At 61.3% G+C, this 17,359-nt stretch overlaps 1 protein-coding gene across 1 annotated transcript; it reads right to left on the reverse strand.

Moving 5' to 3' along the window:
• Window positions 1-255: 255 nt before the first annotated feature.
• On the reverse strand, window positions 256-16,806 carry LOC309416175 (telomerase-binding protein EST1A-like; the record flags this gene model as incomplete). Its single annotated transcript, XM_082015751.1, has 6 exons — window positions 256-386; window positions 2,020-2,101; window positions 2,380-2,591; window positions 6,023-6,176; window positions 13,437-13,583; window positions 16,630-16,806. Coding segments are annotated over 6 exons (903 nt in total), but the record flags the coding sequence as incomplete, so codon positions are not given.
• Window positions 16,807-17,359: the final 553 nt, after the last annotated feature.

Here is a 17,359-nt window from a genome sequence, read left to right on the forward strand (position 1 = left end):
AGGCTGGTGGGACCCTCAGCAACCCAGCCTCCGCGTGAACCATCCACGGCAATGACCTTCCCAGCTGGTCAGCCCTCGGGAGGGGGGGCCCTTCGCAGCACGGCCGTTCTGGGGTGGGTTGAAGACGTGGCGTTTATTGTTCGTGGTGGGCTGGAAGGCGGTGGCAGCATGTGGTGAGGGCTGCCGCTGAAGCCGGTCTCCCACCGTAACAGGCTGCGTGACTCGCTCAGGGGCTGTCGGCCCCACTCGGCCCTCTCAGCCCTCCTGGGCCCACTTGAGGAAGGTGGGGATGTCCCGCACCGGCACGTTGCGGGTCAATGCTTTAACGCGCAGGTTCCGGTCGTCCGTCAGCAAAACCACTTCCCTGAGCAAACGGATGGGATCGTCTGCAACGAGAGAGCGAGCGACGTGAAGCTCGGACCTCCCCGCTCAGCCCTCCCCGCTCGGCCTCTGCCTTGCACCCGCCCCACGCCACGCTGTCCCCACGCCATGCCCCGCCATCCTCCTCGGGTGCCGCACCCCAAGGCACGGCAGGGCTGCCGGCACCCCGGCGGCGCTCCCAGCTCCCTGCCAAGGCTTCCCAGCGCGGCTCGGAGATGACACTTCATCTCGAAGGCCACCTTCTCCCCACACCCTGTGCTGGCTGGGGGACGATTTGTGATCTCTGCCCGCAGCCCCGGCGCTGGCAAGGCCATCGAGCGGCACCAGGGTCCCGTGCTGCCCGCTGCCTGCGTGGGGTGGTGCGCCACGCCGCAGGCGGGGAAGAGGAGGTCCCTCTGCCTGACCCAGGCCAGGAAGACAGCCTGCGACCCTGGCTCCAGCAGGAAGCTGGTGCTATTATTCTGGTGATCTCATTATAAGATCTAAAACCACCCCTTATTTTTTGCGAAGCTTTTTGGAGTCACCACTGACACTGAGGGTTTCTGGCTGGGGCTCAGACAGCCAGAGAGAGTTGAAGCCTGAGAAATAACCGAAGGGATCTTGCCCCCAGATGGATGAGCTGCCCCGCACGCAACGCGCCGGGCTGGGATGTGGGAGCCACGCTTACGTGTGTGCGAAGCAGGGGAAGCATATGGGGTATGTGTAAGCAGCTGGGTCCTGTGACCAGAGTACTGTTCCTATGAGCACAGGAAACACAGTGCCTCCGAGCCAGGACGGGAATGGAAAAAACAGAGTTTATGGGAGCCCAACATGGGCCCAGATTGGCTGTGCGGGGAGCGGCAGGACGAGGGGAAGGGGAGGGTGGCCAGGAACGCGGGCTACGGTCACGGTGTCGGGGCCGAGGATGGCGGGGCGAGCACCCCGGCCAGACCGTGCCGGGAGGAAGGGGAGCAGGGACTCGGCGGGAGGGCGGGCCTGGGGCCGAGAGCTGCTGAAAGCGGGATCGGGAGGTTTTGTGCGGACACTTTAAGAAATGTGTAACAATAAACATCCTCTGCTCCGCGCTGGTGACGCGCCTCCTTGTTACAAACCAGAGGCTGTCAGCTTGTCAGGCCCCATTCCCCATAATCCACATGATTTCAAAATTCAGCATCATTTGCACATAAACATTTGGTGACGGTTTCTCTGTGAATCTGACAAGTTAAGCTGCTAAGAATTCGCACTGACAAATGCGGGTTGATTTCTTGGGCAGCTGCTGATGCGATTCCCAGTCCCACCGCCCTGGCAACAGCTCGGGGGCTGTCTGGTCCCAGCACGCGTGGCCGATGCCAGCCAGGAGGCACCAGGGCTTGCAGGGAGGAGGCTCGTTCTGGCCCTTTGTCATTACTGCTGGCACCATGAAATTGCTCCGTGGACATTTATGGCGGGCTTCTCACAGGCTGGGGCATCCCCGGCACAGCGAGGTGCACATTTGGCAATGGGGGGGGGGCCACAGCCTGGAGCTGGCCAGAGGCAGGAGGTGGCACTTTGGTGTTGAAAGAGGCAAAATGCGGGAGAGATCGGCTCCCAGGGCTGTGAAAGAGAAGGCTCTGTGGGATGCAACAGTGAAGGGACAAAGAGGATGTGAGGATGTTCTACCTTTGTTGGAGGGCATGAAGTCCTTGGCCTTGTCATTGCAATAGTGGAGGCAGCAGGACAGAATCAGGTCATCGTTGTTTCCCTGGAAGAAAAGGGCAACGTCATCCTTGGCCAGAAAAACCTGCAATCCCAGCACCCTGACTTCTGCCCTGCCTTGAGACGCCCTACGGCAGCTCAGCTCCGAGCCGGAACGCATGCAGCCCGCGGGAGCCTGTGAAGGTGGGGACAGAGGTACCCCACCTCGCAGCGCGCAGTCCCCAGGGTCCCTGGTTTCCCCCAAGGAAGCGGCAGCAAAGAGTCTCCAGCCCTCGGCAGCCCTGCCTCCGTGTCCCGTCCTCCTGGGGCCGGGATGCCCCGTACCTGCTGCCCAGTGGTGTCTTCGCTGCGGAAGGAGATGGACTCCAGCTCGTTGCCTCGGCTGGTCAGAGCCCTCAAGCAGTTGTCCCGGCTCTCGAATCGCTCCTCGAGGAACTCGATGGACTTCCTGGCTCTCTCCTGCACTTGGCGGGCATAGCCCGCGGCCCGGTGCTCCATCTCCGGGCCCTTGGCCAGGCCGTCCAGCTCGTTTATCACTTCAAACAGGAAGAGGAGGTACAGTTACTATGGGACAAGGTGCTCCCGTGACCTGCTGCTGGAGCACGCAAGTTGCCAAGGCCTGGGGGCCGGGGCACTGGGAGCTGGCTCAGGAAATCTAGGTTCAGCCGCCGCAGTGTCCCTGCGCTCCTGGACTTGGCTGAGGGTCTGGAAAAGCTTTGCTGCCTTCCACCTCCGTGGGTCACCTGGCTCGGCCCCGAGAGCGCAGGCACCTCGCCCCTGTAGTGTGGGGTAACGCTCCCCAAGGGCACCTCACTCTACTCTGCGAAACGCCGAGAGCATCGCTGTGCCCCACACCCTGCGCTCCTGACCGATGGCACCTCCTGCAGCCCGCTCCTCCGACTCCGAGCACAGCGATGGCCAGCGGCACCGTGTCTCCTGCCCTGCATCACGCTGCCTGGCTCTGCACCCCTCAGCTCCCCGTACGGACTTTCAGACACGGAAAGCTGCTGCGCTCCTGCCGCAGGGCTGCACGTGGGAACAGGGTCACGCGTGGGAGCAGGCAGTTCCCACTCCGGCTGTTTCCCGCGCAAGTCCTGGCCCTATTTTCCCACCTGAAACTGCTGTCCCAGGCTCTCGGCAGGGCAGATGCTCTTCTCCAACACCTCACCCATCTGGGTCTGATACAGGGTTCACACATCTGTCCTGACACATGCTGCTCGAGACGAGCCTGAGCCTGGGATCAGGCAGATTCCCAGCCCATTCGCCTTCACCGGAGCCCGTCAAGCCTAAGGCTCCAAGAGCCTCCTGTACTGCTGCCAAGTGGCCGGGAACCCCAACTGCTCCGGCCCCCTCAAGCCCAGCAGAAGCCTGAGGGACCCCAGCAGAGCGCCAGGAGGGACCCACCCTGCAGCGCTGGGGCTGCTGGAAGAGCCGCTCCGTCGCAGAGCAAGCGCGCGTGTGCGAGCAAGATGCCGCCAAGGCAGCTAGCGGCGAGGCCAGGCACACAAGCGTGCGGCCAGATGTGCGCACGAGCGTCCTTGCCTGCGATCGTGCACGGGGCTGCGTGTGCGCGAGGCCGGGCGCGCGAGAGAGCTGGTGTGCACGTGTGCGCGAAGGAGCCTCTGTGCGCACAGTGTGTGTTTTAGCCATGGCTTCATTTCTGAAGATTGTTTCCGAGCCTGGAGCCAAGTCCTGAGTTCAAGTGGGAACTATGCATTCCTTGGGGGTTCGGGGAGAGAGCTCGGGGTCTGAGGCCTCTCCCCAGTGCTGTGAATCACTGCCCGGGGAGCCTGCGTGATCGCTCTGTTCCATGGTGAGACTGGCACTCACTGTCTGGGTATTCAAATTAAAGCTGCATGGAGCTGCTTTGCTCTTCGCTGGCCGGCGACTCTTCTCGCTACCGACCTGATGCTGCCATTTCCACACAATGCACGGCTGGGCCCGGGGTGGGGGGAGTCGTGCAAGAACGGAACATCAAACAGGAAAAGCTGGTATTCCCTCCCGAAATCCGCCTTCCTGCTTCCAAGCTAAACAGGCTTCAAAGGGGAGGCTTGTTTGTGCTTCTGCACCAGGCCTGGCTTCTCCATGGTGGGGTCAGCCTCAAGGAGCACGGAGCAGGTTAAAGAGCAAGAGAAACAAACCCAGCGCGAAGCCGCGTGCTTAACCCCTTGCTGCATCCCCGGCAAGAGCAGGGAGGAGTGCTCCATGCTGGGGGAAGGGCACCGCACGTGTCTCCGGTCCGGCGACGGAGCACAGCACCAAGGCCTCTGCCCCCAGCAGCCACAGCCCCCCGGCTTAACCCCGCGGGATGGGCTCCTCCTGCCCGCACCCGGGTCTCAGCACTGACGGCTTTCCTGGGGGACGAGGCGGGACGTGACCAACCCAAGAGGGTGTCACTGGCTTCAGGGTGCTTCAGCAGCGGCCGGGGAGGCTCGTGGCAGGCAGCGGAGATGAGCTACTCTGTGCTCCCTGTGATGGGCTGTGCAGCAGGACAGGAGGGCACTGAAGGTGCTCAGTCGCTGCTGCTCCTCCTGCCTGCGGCCGGGCAGGCCAGGCCGGGCTCCTTTTGCAGGCTGAGGGCAGCAGCATCTTGGACAGGGACAGGACCAGGGTTTTCAGCTCTCCTGTAGCTGCTGCGCCTGGCTGGGGTTCGGATGGAGAAGCCTCACGCCAACCACAGGAGCGTGCTGGGAGGCAGGGCCATGGCTCCAGGGCAGGTCCCAGCTCTCTCAGGTGTTAACACGCTCCACAGCTCTCAGGGCTGCCCAGGCCCTGCCGGTGCTGCCAGCTTCCCTCCCTTCGCTTCCACACAGAGCCCTGGCACTGTGGTGCCAAGCCACAGAGCTCCTTGGCAGCTCCCGTGCCAAGCCGGGCAGGTGGCCAGCCCTGCTCCCCCCACCCCGGGGTCCCATCCCCAGCCCCAGCCCCAGCCCCAGGAATCCCTCCTGAGCCAGGCTGTTCACCCCACGGGGAAGGGCGGCAGCTGGACGTTGGCTCTGGGGCAGGCAGAGCTGTCTGCTGGATACCAGGAGTCGAGATGGAAGCCCCATAATGGCTTGGAGGGCAGGCACCCCTGTGTGCCACAGGCCAGGAGATTGGCACGATCGTACACCTCGCTGCCTGGACGCCGGAGATGCCCACGGGGCAGAGCTGGCCCCCGGCCTCCCGGGGCTGCGGCTGGGACAGGGCAGCCTGTGGGTTCTGCGAGGCTCAGCCCCGCTCCTGCCCCGGCCCCTCTTGCTGCCCTCAGGGATCCTCTGAACGCCAGGTTGGCACCGGGACGCGCCGGGCGCCGGAGTGACACTGGCCGGAGGAACGCTACCTCCAGCCCGGAGCGCGATCAAACAATCAGAGCAAAGGCATCTAACCAAATCCTCCCGCCACCCTGGGAGACCACCCAGCAGCACAGCCGTTATCTGCCAGGGTGAGTGTTTACCAATAACGGGAACCAGCTTGCTGTTTTACTGCGAGCTTTATAAGGATAAAAAGAAGGGCTGGGCTTGAGCAGCTCTGAGACGCTGGGACACAGGCTGGCCATTTGCTCAGGCTGCCTAAGCCCCAGCTCAGCTGGGATAAGCTATCTGCTCTGATTGTTTAACAATTCTTCCTCCTTGCTCCCTCCAAAATTCCCTCCAAATCCCATTTAACACCCGCCTGCCTCTCCCAGCCCCTGGCACCCCCAAATGCACCAGCGGGAGAGGAGCCCGCTGAGCACCGTGGCAGAGAGCTGGCAGGAAGGGAGAAGGGCAAAACGGGCCGAAGGAACACCGGCTGCAACTGGGACGAGCCAGGGCAGGACGGATGCCAGCTCCACCTCTGCTGCCAGCCAGCCGTGGCACGAGCCGTCCAGCCCCAGACCACACAGGCACTGCGGGCACGTGAGGCAGGGAGAGAGGGAGCCAGCACGGACAGACAGCCCCCACCGGGGGAAGAGGAGAAACCTCCACCTCACGCTGGCCCTACTCACCGATCAGGGGCACCACCAGGATGAATTTCCTGCAGTCCAGCAGCGTTATCAAGCTGCTGAGGTGGTCGATGAAGCCATTGGTGTCTGGGACCAGGAAGACAGGTCTGATCTCCAGCTCCATCTGCCTCATTTGACTCTGGTCTTTTAGCACGGCCTGGAGGAGAAGGACATATGATGAGTAAGTAGGACGTCAGCCCTATGACCGGTGGACCCTGAGAGCAGAAGATAAGCCTGGATGGCACGCACGCCTCCCACAGCAAGGGCATCGTGTGAAGGAGGCTGTCTCCATCCCACACACTTCAAACATCAACTCTTGCAGGTCCACAGCGCACACGTGAGTGTTGAAAGCCTCCAGGAGAGTAGTCTCCTAGAAGAACAGCCCTGTCCAGGCTCTGGAGAGAAGAACTGGGACCAGCCTTGAAAATGGAGGTGTTTTGGGAATTGTCCTGTTTATGAGACTGGCAGTTGCCAGGACCATCTGCACCGGTGCCAAAAGACCAATTCTGACACAAAACAGTGGGGAGAAAAGGGGGCTGGAGGAATTGGGTCCTGGGACTCCAGATGGAAACAGCTCAAGGTGACAACAGCCGAAACAAACCAGTTTGGGACACACAAGTCCTGCCAATGGCATCCTAACACAGGGATGCCGAGCAGGCAGCAGGAGACGAGGCCTGTGGGGCGGGGATGGCTGGCCGAGTATCTCACTCACTGTCCCAGCAGCTCCCGCACGTGCCTTGCCTTTTCTGACTCCATCCAGCTGGGAAAACAGGTGGGTTCCAGCCCTGGAAACCCACAGCACTGTCCTTGGCTGAGCCCTTTGCACCCGCTGGAGACCAGAGGTGCTTACACATACATGGGAAGGGTCTGCTGGGGGGTTGCACCTGGACCTCTGGACAATGCCAGTTGCTGAAATGGGACCCAAGAGCTCATGTACTACTTTCGACGCTATCGAAGGACTTGGGCTCTTTAGTAAGTCACAGGCTTAAAAAACTCAGGATGCTATTCTAGTGCTTCCTCTGCTTAAAAATAGCTTCCCTGGGCTCGCTGATGTTTGTTGCCTCTAATAGGAACCGGTCACCCACGGAGAACAGCAGCACTGCTGTGGAACACATCCACCTTGCAAACCCTTGCAACAGCGGGCTTGCACCCACAAGACACGCCCCAGGGACAGGAGGCAACTGCCGACCCCCTTCTGCCCAAAGTTACAGGGAGCTCCCCCTGCCCGGGGTGCGGATCCGAACCTTCTCGCAGTCATGCCAAAGCCTCGGAGGCACCCTGGAATGACGAGCTGCTCGGGACAGCAGTGGCCACGGAAAGAAGTGGTTTTTAATCCATTTCCAAGTGTTGTCATCTGGCTTTAAATCAAGGCGGCTTGATCCGGCCACCTCCCACAAGTGTCTCCAGGCAAGGCAGCAACCATAACCTCACCACGTGCCTCCCACCCTTCTTCTGGCAGCGCTGGTCCTGGGGCCGCAGCTCCCATCGACCCCGAGGGGCGATGGGCAGCGCGGGGAGCGCGCCAGGTCCTGTCTGCTGCGTGGCAGCGCTGGGCCGGCATGACGGCGCGAGGATGCACGGGGGCAGCTGTGACGGCACCAGTGTCCCCATACAGATGCTGCCGCGGCCAGCCACGTGCTGGATGCCATCCCTGCCTGCGCTCTGCCTTCACCCGGGGAGGTGCTGGTGCTCCCCAGCAGCACGGGAGCTGCAGCCCTGGGGACAACCTGGAGTCAAACCCGGCAGGGCGCTGCCGCTGCCTCCCTGCCGTGAGGAGCAGAGCAGGTGGGGTCTCTCCCCAGGGTTTTGGGATGCAGGAGGAGATGCTCATCCCTGGGAGGCACCGGGCCCTGCTGAGCTCCACCAAGCTCCACCTGCCATGGGGAGATGGAGAAGGGCCCCGTCAGGCAATGCAGAGACCCGGAGCGAAGCGGCACGTCCCTTGTGTGGTGGCCAAAGAGGTCGATGGCCCTGAACTTGCAGGAAGGGAAAGGAGGGGGAGAAACCACGTGGCCTCCGACGGGCAAGGACAGTCCTATGTGTGCAAGGGCCGGCAGCAGGAAGGGACCCCCACTTGCACCCTGATACGGCTGCCCGACGCCGGGGCTCACCCTGGCCTGTGCAGGCAACCTCGGGAGCACGGCGCAAGCGGGAGGCTCACCTATGCCTCCGGCCGGGGGCGTGGGGGTGATGGCGGGGGGCAGGACCCTCGTGTGTGGCATTTGCCCCGGCAGCTTTCGCAGGCCATACCCAGCCGATTCCTGGCAGCCGCCAGCAACGCCTGTGCCGGCCGTCACGTCCCATTCCGCTCGCTGGGCCGCCCGGTGAGAGAAGGACACAGGATGCGCCGGGAGTGAAAGAGCGAGGTCGGCGGGGAGCGTGCCAAGTCCCCGCGCACAGCTCCGGGCCGCTCGGGGAGCCAGAGGGAAACTCGCCTTTGCAGAGTTCAGAGGCCGGCAGCGAGATTTATTTTTGTTTGTGTGAGTAAAAGGCTGCAGAAGCCTCCGGCCAAGGGGTTTCGGGGGGGAGAGGAGTGGCCTGTGATTCATGCGGACGCTGGCTGGCCCCGTGCCAGAGATGAAAGGGAGCCCATGTGCGGGGAACCGGGGAGGCAAGCGCCACATTAACCCTTCTGCCGGTCCGTGGGGCACGGTCCCGTGGGGAGGAAGGAGAGCGTGGGGATGCAGATTGGGATGCCCACGTCCGGGGGGCCTGGCTTCTGTGCTGCCACTCCTGTCAGAAACGAGCTGCCAGTCCCACTGTGCCTCAGTTTCCCTGATGTGAGGACAGGGAGATGGTGGCCCACGTGCCCCGCCAGGAGGTGGGGTTTAGCGAAGACCCTGGGGAGAGCGGCGTGGTTAAAACAGCAGAGGTGCAGCCTCGCCCTGGCCCAAGTGCTTTTGGACGGCCAGATTTTAGCCTTGTCTTATTGGGGTTAAACACACTGCATGGCTCGGTGGCAGAGCGACCCTGCAGCGCTGGACGTGGCAGGGGACCTCTGAGGCCGGGGGCTTCCCGCTCCCCCCAGGACCAGGCAGCCCCCCCTCTCCTGCCTCCTGCACCCCACGCTGCGGCCGTCAGAGCTGCTCCGACCCACAGCCCCCTGCCCGTCCAGCTGCGCCGGCCATGGGGGCTTCTCCCAGGAGCTGGGCCAGAGCCGGAGGTGGCTCCCCCGGCTGCCCCAGCTGGTGGCAGCACTGAGATCAGACACTCCTGCACACACAGTCCCAAATTCCCAGCTCATCCATCAGCGGGGATCACCTGGGGGATTCCCCGGAAGCCAATGCCCGGCTGAGGGCTTCCGGTGTGGACAGGGGACGGGTCCCCTGAGAGCCAGGCCACCAGGAGGTCCTTTCTGCCGACTGCCACGGGGAGACCTGAGGGTCTCCACCACAAGCACAGAATAGGAGGGGGCACCACATCGACCCCTGGGGCTCCGCATGCGGACCCCAGAGCTCCTCTGCCCGTGGTGCCCGTGGTGCCGGGCTGGCGGAGAGGCCTGGAGCCGAAGCTCAGCAGAGACGAGTGCCCCATTGCCTTTGGAATGGGTTGTACGGGGTCACGCCGCTCTGCCAAGACGGATGGGCCAGCACCATCCTGCCACCACCTCTCCTGCCCCGACCCGCTCTTCAACTGCGGGGAAACCCGGCGCCGCTGCCCCTTACAGCCCTGCACGTTCCGCGGGGATCGGAGGCCGATTTTCCAGGGCTGAGAACAATGCCTCGCTAGTCTCTGCTCGAGGGCTTCCTCCTCCCAAGGTTCGTCTCCAGCGTCTTCCTCAGGAGTAAACGTGCCCCGTGCCTGGTAGCAAACCGGGGCCGCCGCCGTGGCGGAGCCGCCGTGGGTGGGTGTGTGTCTTCCGCAGCCAGCAGGCACCCGCTCCCAGGCAGGTGCGTGTCGGCGCGTGTGCACCCGCGGCATTGTTCCTGCGCACCGAGGAGAGCGTGAATGGGATACGGCTATATTTAGCCACTTACTCACACTACCGCCACAAAGGAGCGGCTGCATCTTAAGGGGGCGGCCGTTCCGTGGGCTCAGAAGGGACAGGAGAGCGGCTATTTTGGGAAGACATGTCATAATTGGCCGCCCCGGTTAAGCTGCTTCTGTAATGCTGAGCAAAACAATAGCAGCATCCAGAGGAAGAGCCTGTTATGTTTCAGGTGGGATGTTTTCAACTGGTCAGGAAACTCGACCGCTCCCAGCGCACAGCGGCGGCACAAAGGACAGGGGACGCTGAACAGCATGGACCAAGGGCCTGGCCAAGCAGCGGGGGCGGCTGGGACACAGCCCTGCCGGAGAACGCTGCCGGCCCCGGCAGCGCCACCGCCGCCTGCTCTTGTCCACCTGCCTGCCTGGTCTCTCGTCCCGCCAAATATCTGGGCAGCGCCCAGGTCCCTGCCTGGTCTGCCACCTCGCCCCGAGGCATGGCTGCTGTCACCAGCCTGTGACATGGGGCCGGCAGGCGGCTGCGTCTCAGCCCGGGCAAGCGGTGAGGGCAGGGGCAGGCTGGCAGCGGAGCCAGGGAGCAGCAGCCGACCCAGAACCCAGGGCCAGGCGGCAAAGGGCTGCCCGCTCGCAACCAGGGGCGCAAGAGGCTACACCTAACTCTGCTCTGGCCTATCTGCCCCCCTCAGAGTGATGGTTTTGGGGTCCAAGCTCGTGTCGGGGAACAGAGCTGAGCTCTCCAGTTCCCTCTGCACTGCTGCTGGACGAGGGCCACTCCTGTTTGCCATCTACCCTGCCTGGACACGTACTTCCCCGGCAGCTCAAGCCGCCATCCGGCACACACCCAGCCAGGGCCGGGACCAAAGGAGCGCAGTGAGGCCCAAATCCCCCTCGAGGTGTAAATGTGACGCCGGCATTGGTTGTAGTTGGGAGCTACAACAAGGACCCGCAGGGCTGCCCTGCCAGCTGATGCAGGGCAGGTAAACAGCAGCAGTGCGGTTTACAAGCGTCAGGTGGATGGTCTCCATCAGTGGCAGAGCTGGGCTGCAAGAGGTGGGGAGCACGACAAAGATGGGGAGGTAGTGCAAGAAAGCCTGCCGGGGAGAAGGTGGAGAACTTAGCTGCGAGAATCGCATCTCCACACGGCCCAGGTGAGGCCACGACATCCCCTCAGGCACAGAAAATGGATGGCCAGGAGATGAAGGCTTTGCCTTGGGTCACTGCCTGCGCCATCAGAGGCAGCGGTGGCACCTGGGCTCTCTGGGCCCGAATCCCCACTACCACGCGGGCACAGCCACAGGGCCACGCGTGGAGAGCTGAGGCTCCCAGCCATGCTGAGACAGGAGCTGCATCCGCTGGACTTGGATGAATATGTGGAGTTGTGGCTTGTCCCCAGGACAATGACAGGGGGACTTGGAGAGCAGGCGATGCATGAACTCCGTACGTGAGCAGCCAACAAGAGAAATGGGCTGTAACAGGGAAGACAGAAGACCCCCAGGTCCCAGGGAACACAAAATCTCTCGAGAAGATCAGAAAGGTCAAGGACCACAGGCCAAGAGAGGGAAAGTGGAGGGGGTCGATGCTGAGCTGGCTCCGACGTGGCCTCCCCAGGCAGCGCTTTCCACCCGAGCTCCTCCGCTCCTCCGGCTCTGGCTGCGTGGTCAGTACCAGGGCAGGGAGAGGACCGGGGCAAGCACACATGTTCTGCTCCGGGCTGTTCCCAGCTAGCTACGGTCTGGATGACTTTACTGAAGCCCCAAGGACTTCTCCTCCACCCCGCGCCTCCAGACTCCAACTGCACCTCAGCTCTCAGCTGTGCAGCCCCTGAAGCTGCCCACACCCTCGTTTTGACCTCTCTCCGCCTGTGAGCATCGGCCCCAGCACGGCTGGGGAGGAAGGGAGGAGCACGCCGGGGGGAGAAAGCCCCTGACAACATCAGGCAGCCCCCACTCTCCCTGCAGAACGGGCAGCGGCCATCCCGGGGGGCCCTGCTGCAGCTGGGCTAGTCGCCGGGGCCGGGATCTGCTGCACGCTGCCCTTCCCGAACATGTGCAGTTCCTGTTTGCTGTGTCTGTACAAGGCAGTGGGAAGTGGGGAATTTACTTACACCTCCCGCTTAACAACCCTGGGAGGCTGGAAGGCTTCAGGCCGCTTTAATTTACAGCCCATCTCTCCAATCTCTCACTCGTTCGCTGCCTCTTTCTTCCTCCTTGTATTAATGTGACCCAGGTACCTGCCAACAATAATGGACTCGCTTGCGGGGGCGGCCCCTCCCTCCCGGCACAACTTCTACCTTCGCCTTGATATGAATTGCTCAAAATTCAAATGAAAAAGAAAAAAGGCGAAATCTGAAAGGTTGGGGTGGGTTTGGAAAAGCGAAGCGCAGTGGTTCTGGGCCCGGCGCCAGTAGCCGGAGGGTACACATGTGCACGCTCTCCCAGTAGGGCCTTCAGCAGCCCTGTTTTACAACCACCTCGGCACACACTGCAGAGTTCACGCATATGGCCAGACAGATGTGTCTGGCTTACGTTCAAGGCTGGAAAATGAAGAATTATGGAAGTGAAGGGCCCTGGGCATTAGAGAGGGCGGAGGTGAGGGGGAGGGGAGCCAGGGAGAATTTTTCCTCTGCTGAGAAATCCTCATCTGGGCTGCGAGGCTGGAGGAAGAGGGGTTGCGAGCAGCGAGGCGGCCAACAGCCATGCATGTGGGATTGCTCTTAAAGCAACAGTGTGCACCGCCAGGCATCTGCTCCCAGTCCAACCAGTTTACTTTACCAGTTCCCACTGGGAAACGTGCTCGGATGAGGCCAGGGCCAGGACAGGATCACCTGTATCCTGTCTGTTTGTCCCCATAACGATGGCAACGCTTTGCAACAGCCCTCTGGCTGCAGCAGCAGTTCGCAGACTATTTTTCCTGCCGCTGGCTCCCACATGAACTCTGCTGTTCACGTCCCACCCTCTCCCCTGTCTGCCCGTGCCCTGCTGCACAGAAAAGCTGATTTCTCGCCGAGCCTTGCTGCCACGGAGTCTCTGCCCTGGGTAGAGGGACAGCTCAGTGCCCGGCATGCGCTGCCTTACAGCCACCGGTTACAGCACTCCCCTGCCAGGGCTCCTGGGTGTGCTGGCAGCTCCATGAAGAAGCTATGTCTGGCCTCATGAGGGTCCCAGGAGTCCACAAAACATTAATCTCACGGCCTGGAAGGGCAGGTCTTACCCTGGGTGGGGGACAGCAACACCAGTTTGGCCTTTCCACCGAAGGCAAAGCTACGCTTGCTGCTGGGTCTCATGGAGGCAGTGCAGGGCACCTACACCAGGGAAGCTCAATGTGCTACAGGACCGGTGCTCCACCGGTCCTGGAGCGTGGCAGGGAAGTGGCTGCGCACCACTGGCACAGTGAAGCAGGATCAGCCATGTACAAAAGCAAAGCAGCTCCTCAGCCAGCTCAGGCGCCGCAGCCGCACAGCCTGTCCTACCTGAATCTTGTCTTGACGACGCTGCTGCTCAGCTACTTTCCTGGCCAGGGCTTGCTTCTTGGCTCTGAGCTCCTTGATGTCCATCTCTCCTCCGCTGCCTTCAGCCTCAGAATCATCTTCAAATGCCTCAATCCTCACATCATCTTCCTTCTTCCAGGAAATGCAGAAAGACAAAGAAACAGGAGAGAAGTCATTGTAAGGGATGCTGGTGGCAGGGACTATGCTAGTTCTGCTCTCCCCCTTCCAGCAGACAAATCCCTGCCAAGCATGGTCCATCACTGCTCACTGGTCGGTGACTATTTCTAAACAGCCAAAAGAAGCAAGCAAAATAAATAAATAGAAAACATCCAGGAAATGACAAGGTGAGACAGGAGGTAAGGGAGCAAGGAAGGCAGCGACCAGGCAGGGCAGGGGCAGCCCTGCTTAAAGCTCTGTTCTAAAATCAAACCTTCTTCCTCACCTTGGAAAACTCTTCCCACAGCCTTGGGTGAGTCACTGATGTTTTACAGGCTTCAGTTCTGTAAAACCATGGTATTTCCCTGTCTCTCTGCTTTGCCCGGCTGTTTAGGCTGCACATCCCTTGGAGCAAATGCTGTTTCTCTCCACCTGCCTGCACCAGGGCTGTGCAACGCAGCTCTAACACTGCGGCCGCATCTGAGGCTAGGCACACAAGCTGATCACCTTGACAGGAAACTCGGATCCATGAACCCAAGAGACCAAAAAGCCCGTTCCCCTTCTCCATTTTGATCTCTGAATAGGCCAGAAAGATTCCTGCACCCATCCCAAAACTTCCAGCTGTTCTGGAACAATGTTTTAGAAGAAGATGCTCAATCTTCATTTTAAAGCTCTATGTGATGGAAAATCCACTGCATCTCGAGGTCAGTCACTTCAACAGTTAATTACTTCCTCTGTTAACATTTGCATCCTACTTCTAGTCTGCCTTTGCCACACTGCTGCTCGCCAGGAACCTCGTCTTTGCTGAACTGAAGGTCCCTGGTTCTCCCAACCTCCTACCCGCACAGGCACTTCTGGACCATGTTGCATCTTCACCTGCTCCTAGAGACCCTTCCCTGCCTTTCCCCACCAGGAGGTCTGCAGACCCTTCCCAGTATGCCTGCACTACCTGAACTGGAGACCCCAGAAGGAGCCATGCTGTTCCTACCCCAGGTGAAGGCCACGCTGGCCTTTCCCTACGCACCCAAATCTCCGGGACGCGGGGCGGGCTGGTGTCCGACTGGGGATCAGCCACAACCGAGTTCCCAACCCAGCTTCGCTGCTCTCCCCAGTGGCTCCCTGCCCAAATGGGAGACCGCAAGTCCCTGTTCCTCAACACGTGCCCCACCAGCAGCTGCCTGCACACACGTGCTGCCCAGCTCTGCCACCGCTGCTGACAGCCCCCCCGTCTCACCCAGACCCCCTTGCCCCCGAGTGCAGTGACCAGGGGCCTTCCCAAGCCCTGCCATTACCGATCTCCCCTTCTCTGCGCATAAGCCAAGGGTTGTGATGGGGCTGGGAAGAGTTCCAGAGGGCTGCAGGGGATGAATCCTGCACAAGAGCATCTCCCGGAGGGACAAGAGCATCGCTACACTCCCTGCCCTGTGCAGGCTGCCATGGCATGGGTCAGCAGGAGGGATTCGGGCAAGAGCTCGCAATCTTAATTTAGAACCATCCCAGCACTGCACAGTTGTGTACCCAGTCATTTCACCTGGACTGCACACCTGCCTGGCCACAGAACCACATACTCTTCTCTCCTTGTGACTTTTTAGCCATGGGAAGGAGGAAGACAGAGCCCTCGGGCTCAATTTCCTCTGCCAGGACAGCCTGGATCACAGGAGATGGGGGGCTGCCGCAGAGGGACAGCGTCGTGCAAGGGCCTCAGGGAAAAGTGTGTGTCAGATGCAGATCTGCTGCAGTGGGATGGGATCCGCTTGCCCAGGCTGATGGTCACGGTGGCGAGCTGGAAGCTCCTTTGTGATCAGAGCCCAAGGAGGAAGCTCCAGAGTTGCACAATGAGCTCATGCAGAGGTTCCCACAGCTGAGCAGAGACTGTGGGGAAGGGGCAGGAGGGAGCTATCCTCCATACCGTGTTTGTACGTAGCAGAAATTGGAGGGACTGACCCAACGAAAGAAGCGCTCCGGAGAACAGGACCGTCCCTGTCATGACACTGGGTAGAACCTGAAGATCCCTCCATATCACATGCTTTTGGCCGTGTCAGTTTGAAAACCTCCTGCACCTTCTCCAGAAGAGGACAAGGCTCTAGGTCTCCCACCTTACAGAGGCATCTCTTGCTCTGAGCCTCAGTGCAAAAAACCCACCTAAAATCTGTCCCCTGCTCAGCCTGAGCCGGCTGCTGGGTGCCGAGCACATTCTTGCTCTGGGGTCCTCTGGCTCTCAGCTCCCTGGGGCATGCGGGGCCACGGGCCACCCAGCGCTGGCAGAGGCAAGGTGCTGACCCCGCACGGGGCGATACCCGCTCTGGCTCCGCAGCGCCCGGCGCAGGGAGGGAACCCGGTGCGAGCCTGGGCAGCGCCGGGCCACCCAGCTCCCCGCTCCCAACGCCTCTGCCCCCCTCTCCTCTTTCCCCGTCCTTTCCAACTGCAAGATTAAACAGAAGAAAAGAGTCAACCTGCAGAGCGGCTGGCAGGGCCCTTAAACACACACATGGAGCCTGGAGTGAAGCAAGGCCTACAGGAACAAGCAAGGGCAGAAAAACAAGAGTTGAATTCCTTAATCACATCAGGATGTGAGAGGCAGGGGAGGGACGGGGCGCCAATGTCAGCTCTTCCTGTACGTGTGCTGGAGGCTGGAGCTCAGGCCTCCGCCGCAACGAGCTCCATGGCTATAAACTTGATCCTGAAGCTGAACCCTGACACCCCCTCGCCCACCTCCTCTCCCGGGGCCGTGGCGCTGCACGTTATTAAAGCTCCCCCCGCTTCGGGTATGAAAAAGCAGCATCTGGAACTCATAGCAGCGCGCGAGATAGAGGCGCGCGGGTTGGACTGGCAGGAAAGGGCACGAGCGAAGTACACTCGGGAGACAAGGGCTGCGCACCATTTGCCCCCCCCGCCTCCCCCCATAAAATGCACACGCAGCTATGTCGGCTATAAATAGCGGGAGCTGCAGGGCAGGCAGAGGCTGGGCCCCACAGGGGTGATTCTTCCTTCACCGAGGCGCGCTCTTCCCGCACGGTACCTGATCTTCCAGTTGTTTTCCCTCTTGGCTTCCCATTTCCTTTCCCATGGCGTCTGGGACGGGTGCCACTGACACATATTTTCCACCCTTGAATGCCAGCAAAGGCTCTTCTTGTCCACAAAGGGCTTCCAGGAAATACTTCAGAACTGTGACCCTCTTGCAGTCGGCTGCAATAACCTACAGGGTGAGGACGAGGGGGTTGGGGAGAGGGAAAGGAAAACAAAGTCAGTGCAAAGGGGAGGCGGATGGGCAACGGCCGGGGGGAAGCGTCTGGGGCTAGAAGGCCCGGTGGGGTGCAGGCAGCACTGCACAGCGCTGCGGGGATGTTCGGGGTGCCCCTCTCCTTCTAGACAGGGATGGAAGGGGTTTGCCCATGCCTCGTAGCCCACTGCCCCCAGGGAAAAGGAGGCAGGCGAAGTCAGGACACCCAGCACCGATCCATGTCCTGTCCTGCTCCCTCTGCACAGCCCGGGGCTGCCGGGGGCAGCCAGCCCCCTGCCCAGCCCCACCAAATGGGGGAAAAGTCCTGCTGAAGCGCGAGAGATGCATGATGTGGCCCGTCCTTACGGTTTCATTTCGGCTCCGCTGCCAGATTCCCCCCGTCCCGCCCCCAAAAGCTGGGGAGGGATGCAGGTGCGAGAGCGGGCGGGTGGGGGCATTTGAGAAAAGCCGAGCCCCTCCTCGTCTCCAGCCTGACCCTGTCCCACGGGCCCATCTCACGGACCAACTG

The sequence above is a fragment of the Phaethon aethereus genome, assembly GCF_964289735.1.
Source record: "Phaethon aethereus genome assembly, contig: HAP1_SCAFFOLD_678, whole genome shotgun sequence".
Classification (NCBI taxonomy): Eukaryota; Metazoa; Chordata; class Aves; order Phaethontiformes; family Phaethontidae; genus Phaethon; species Phaethon aethereus.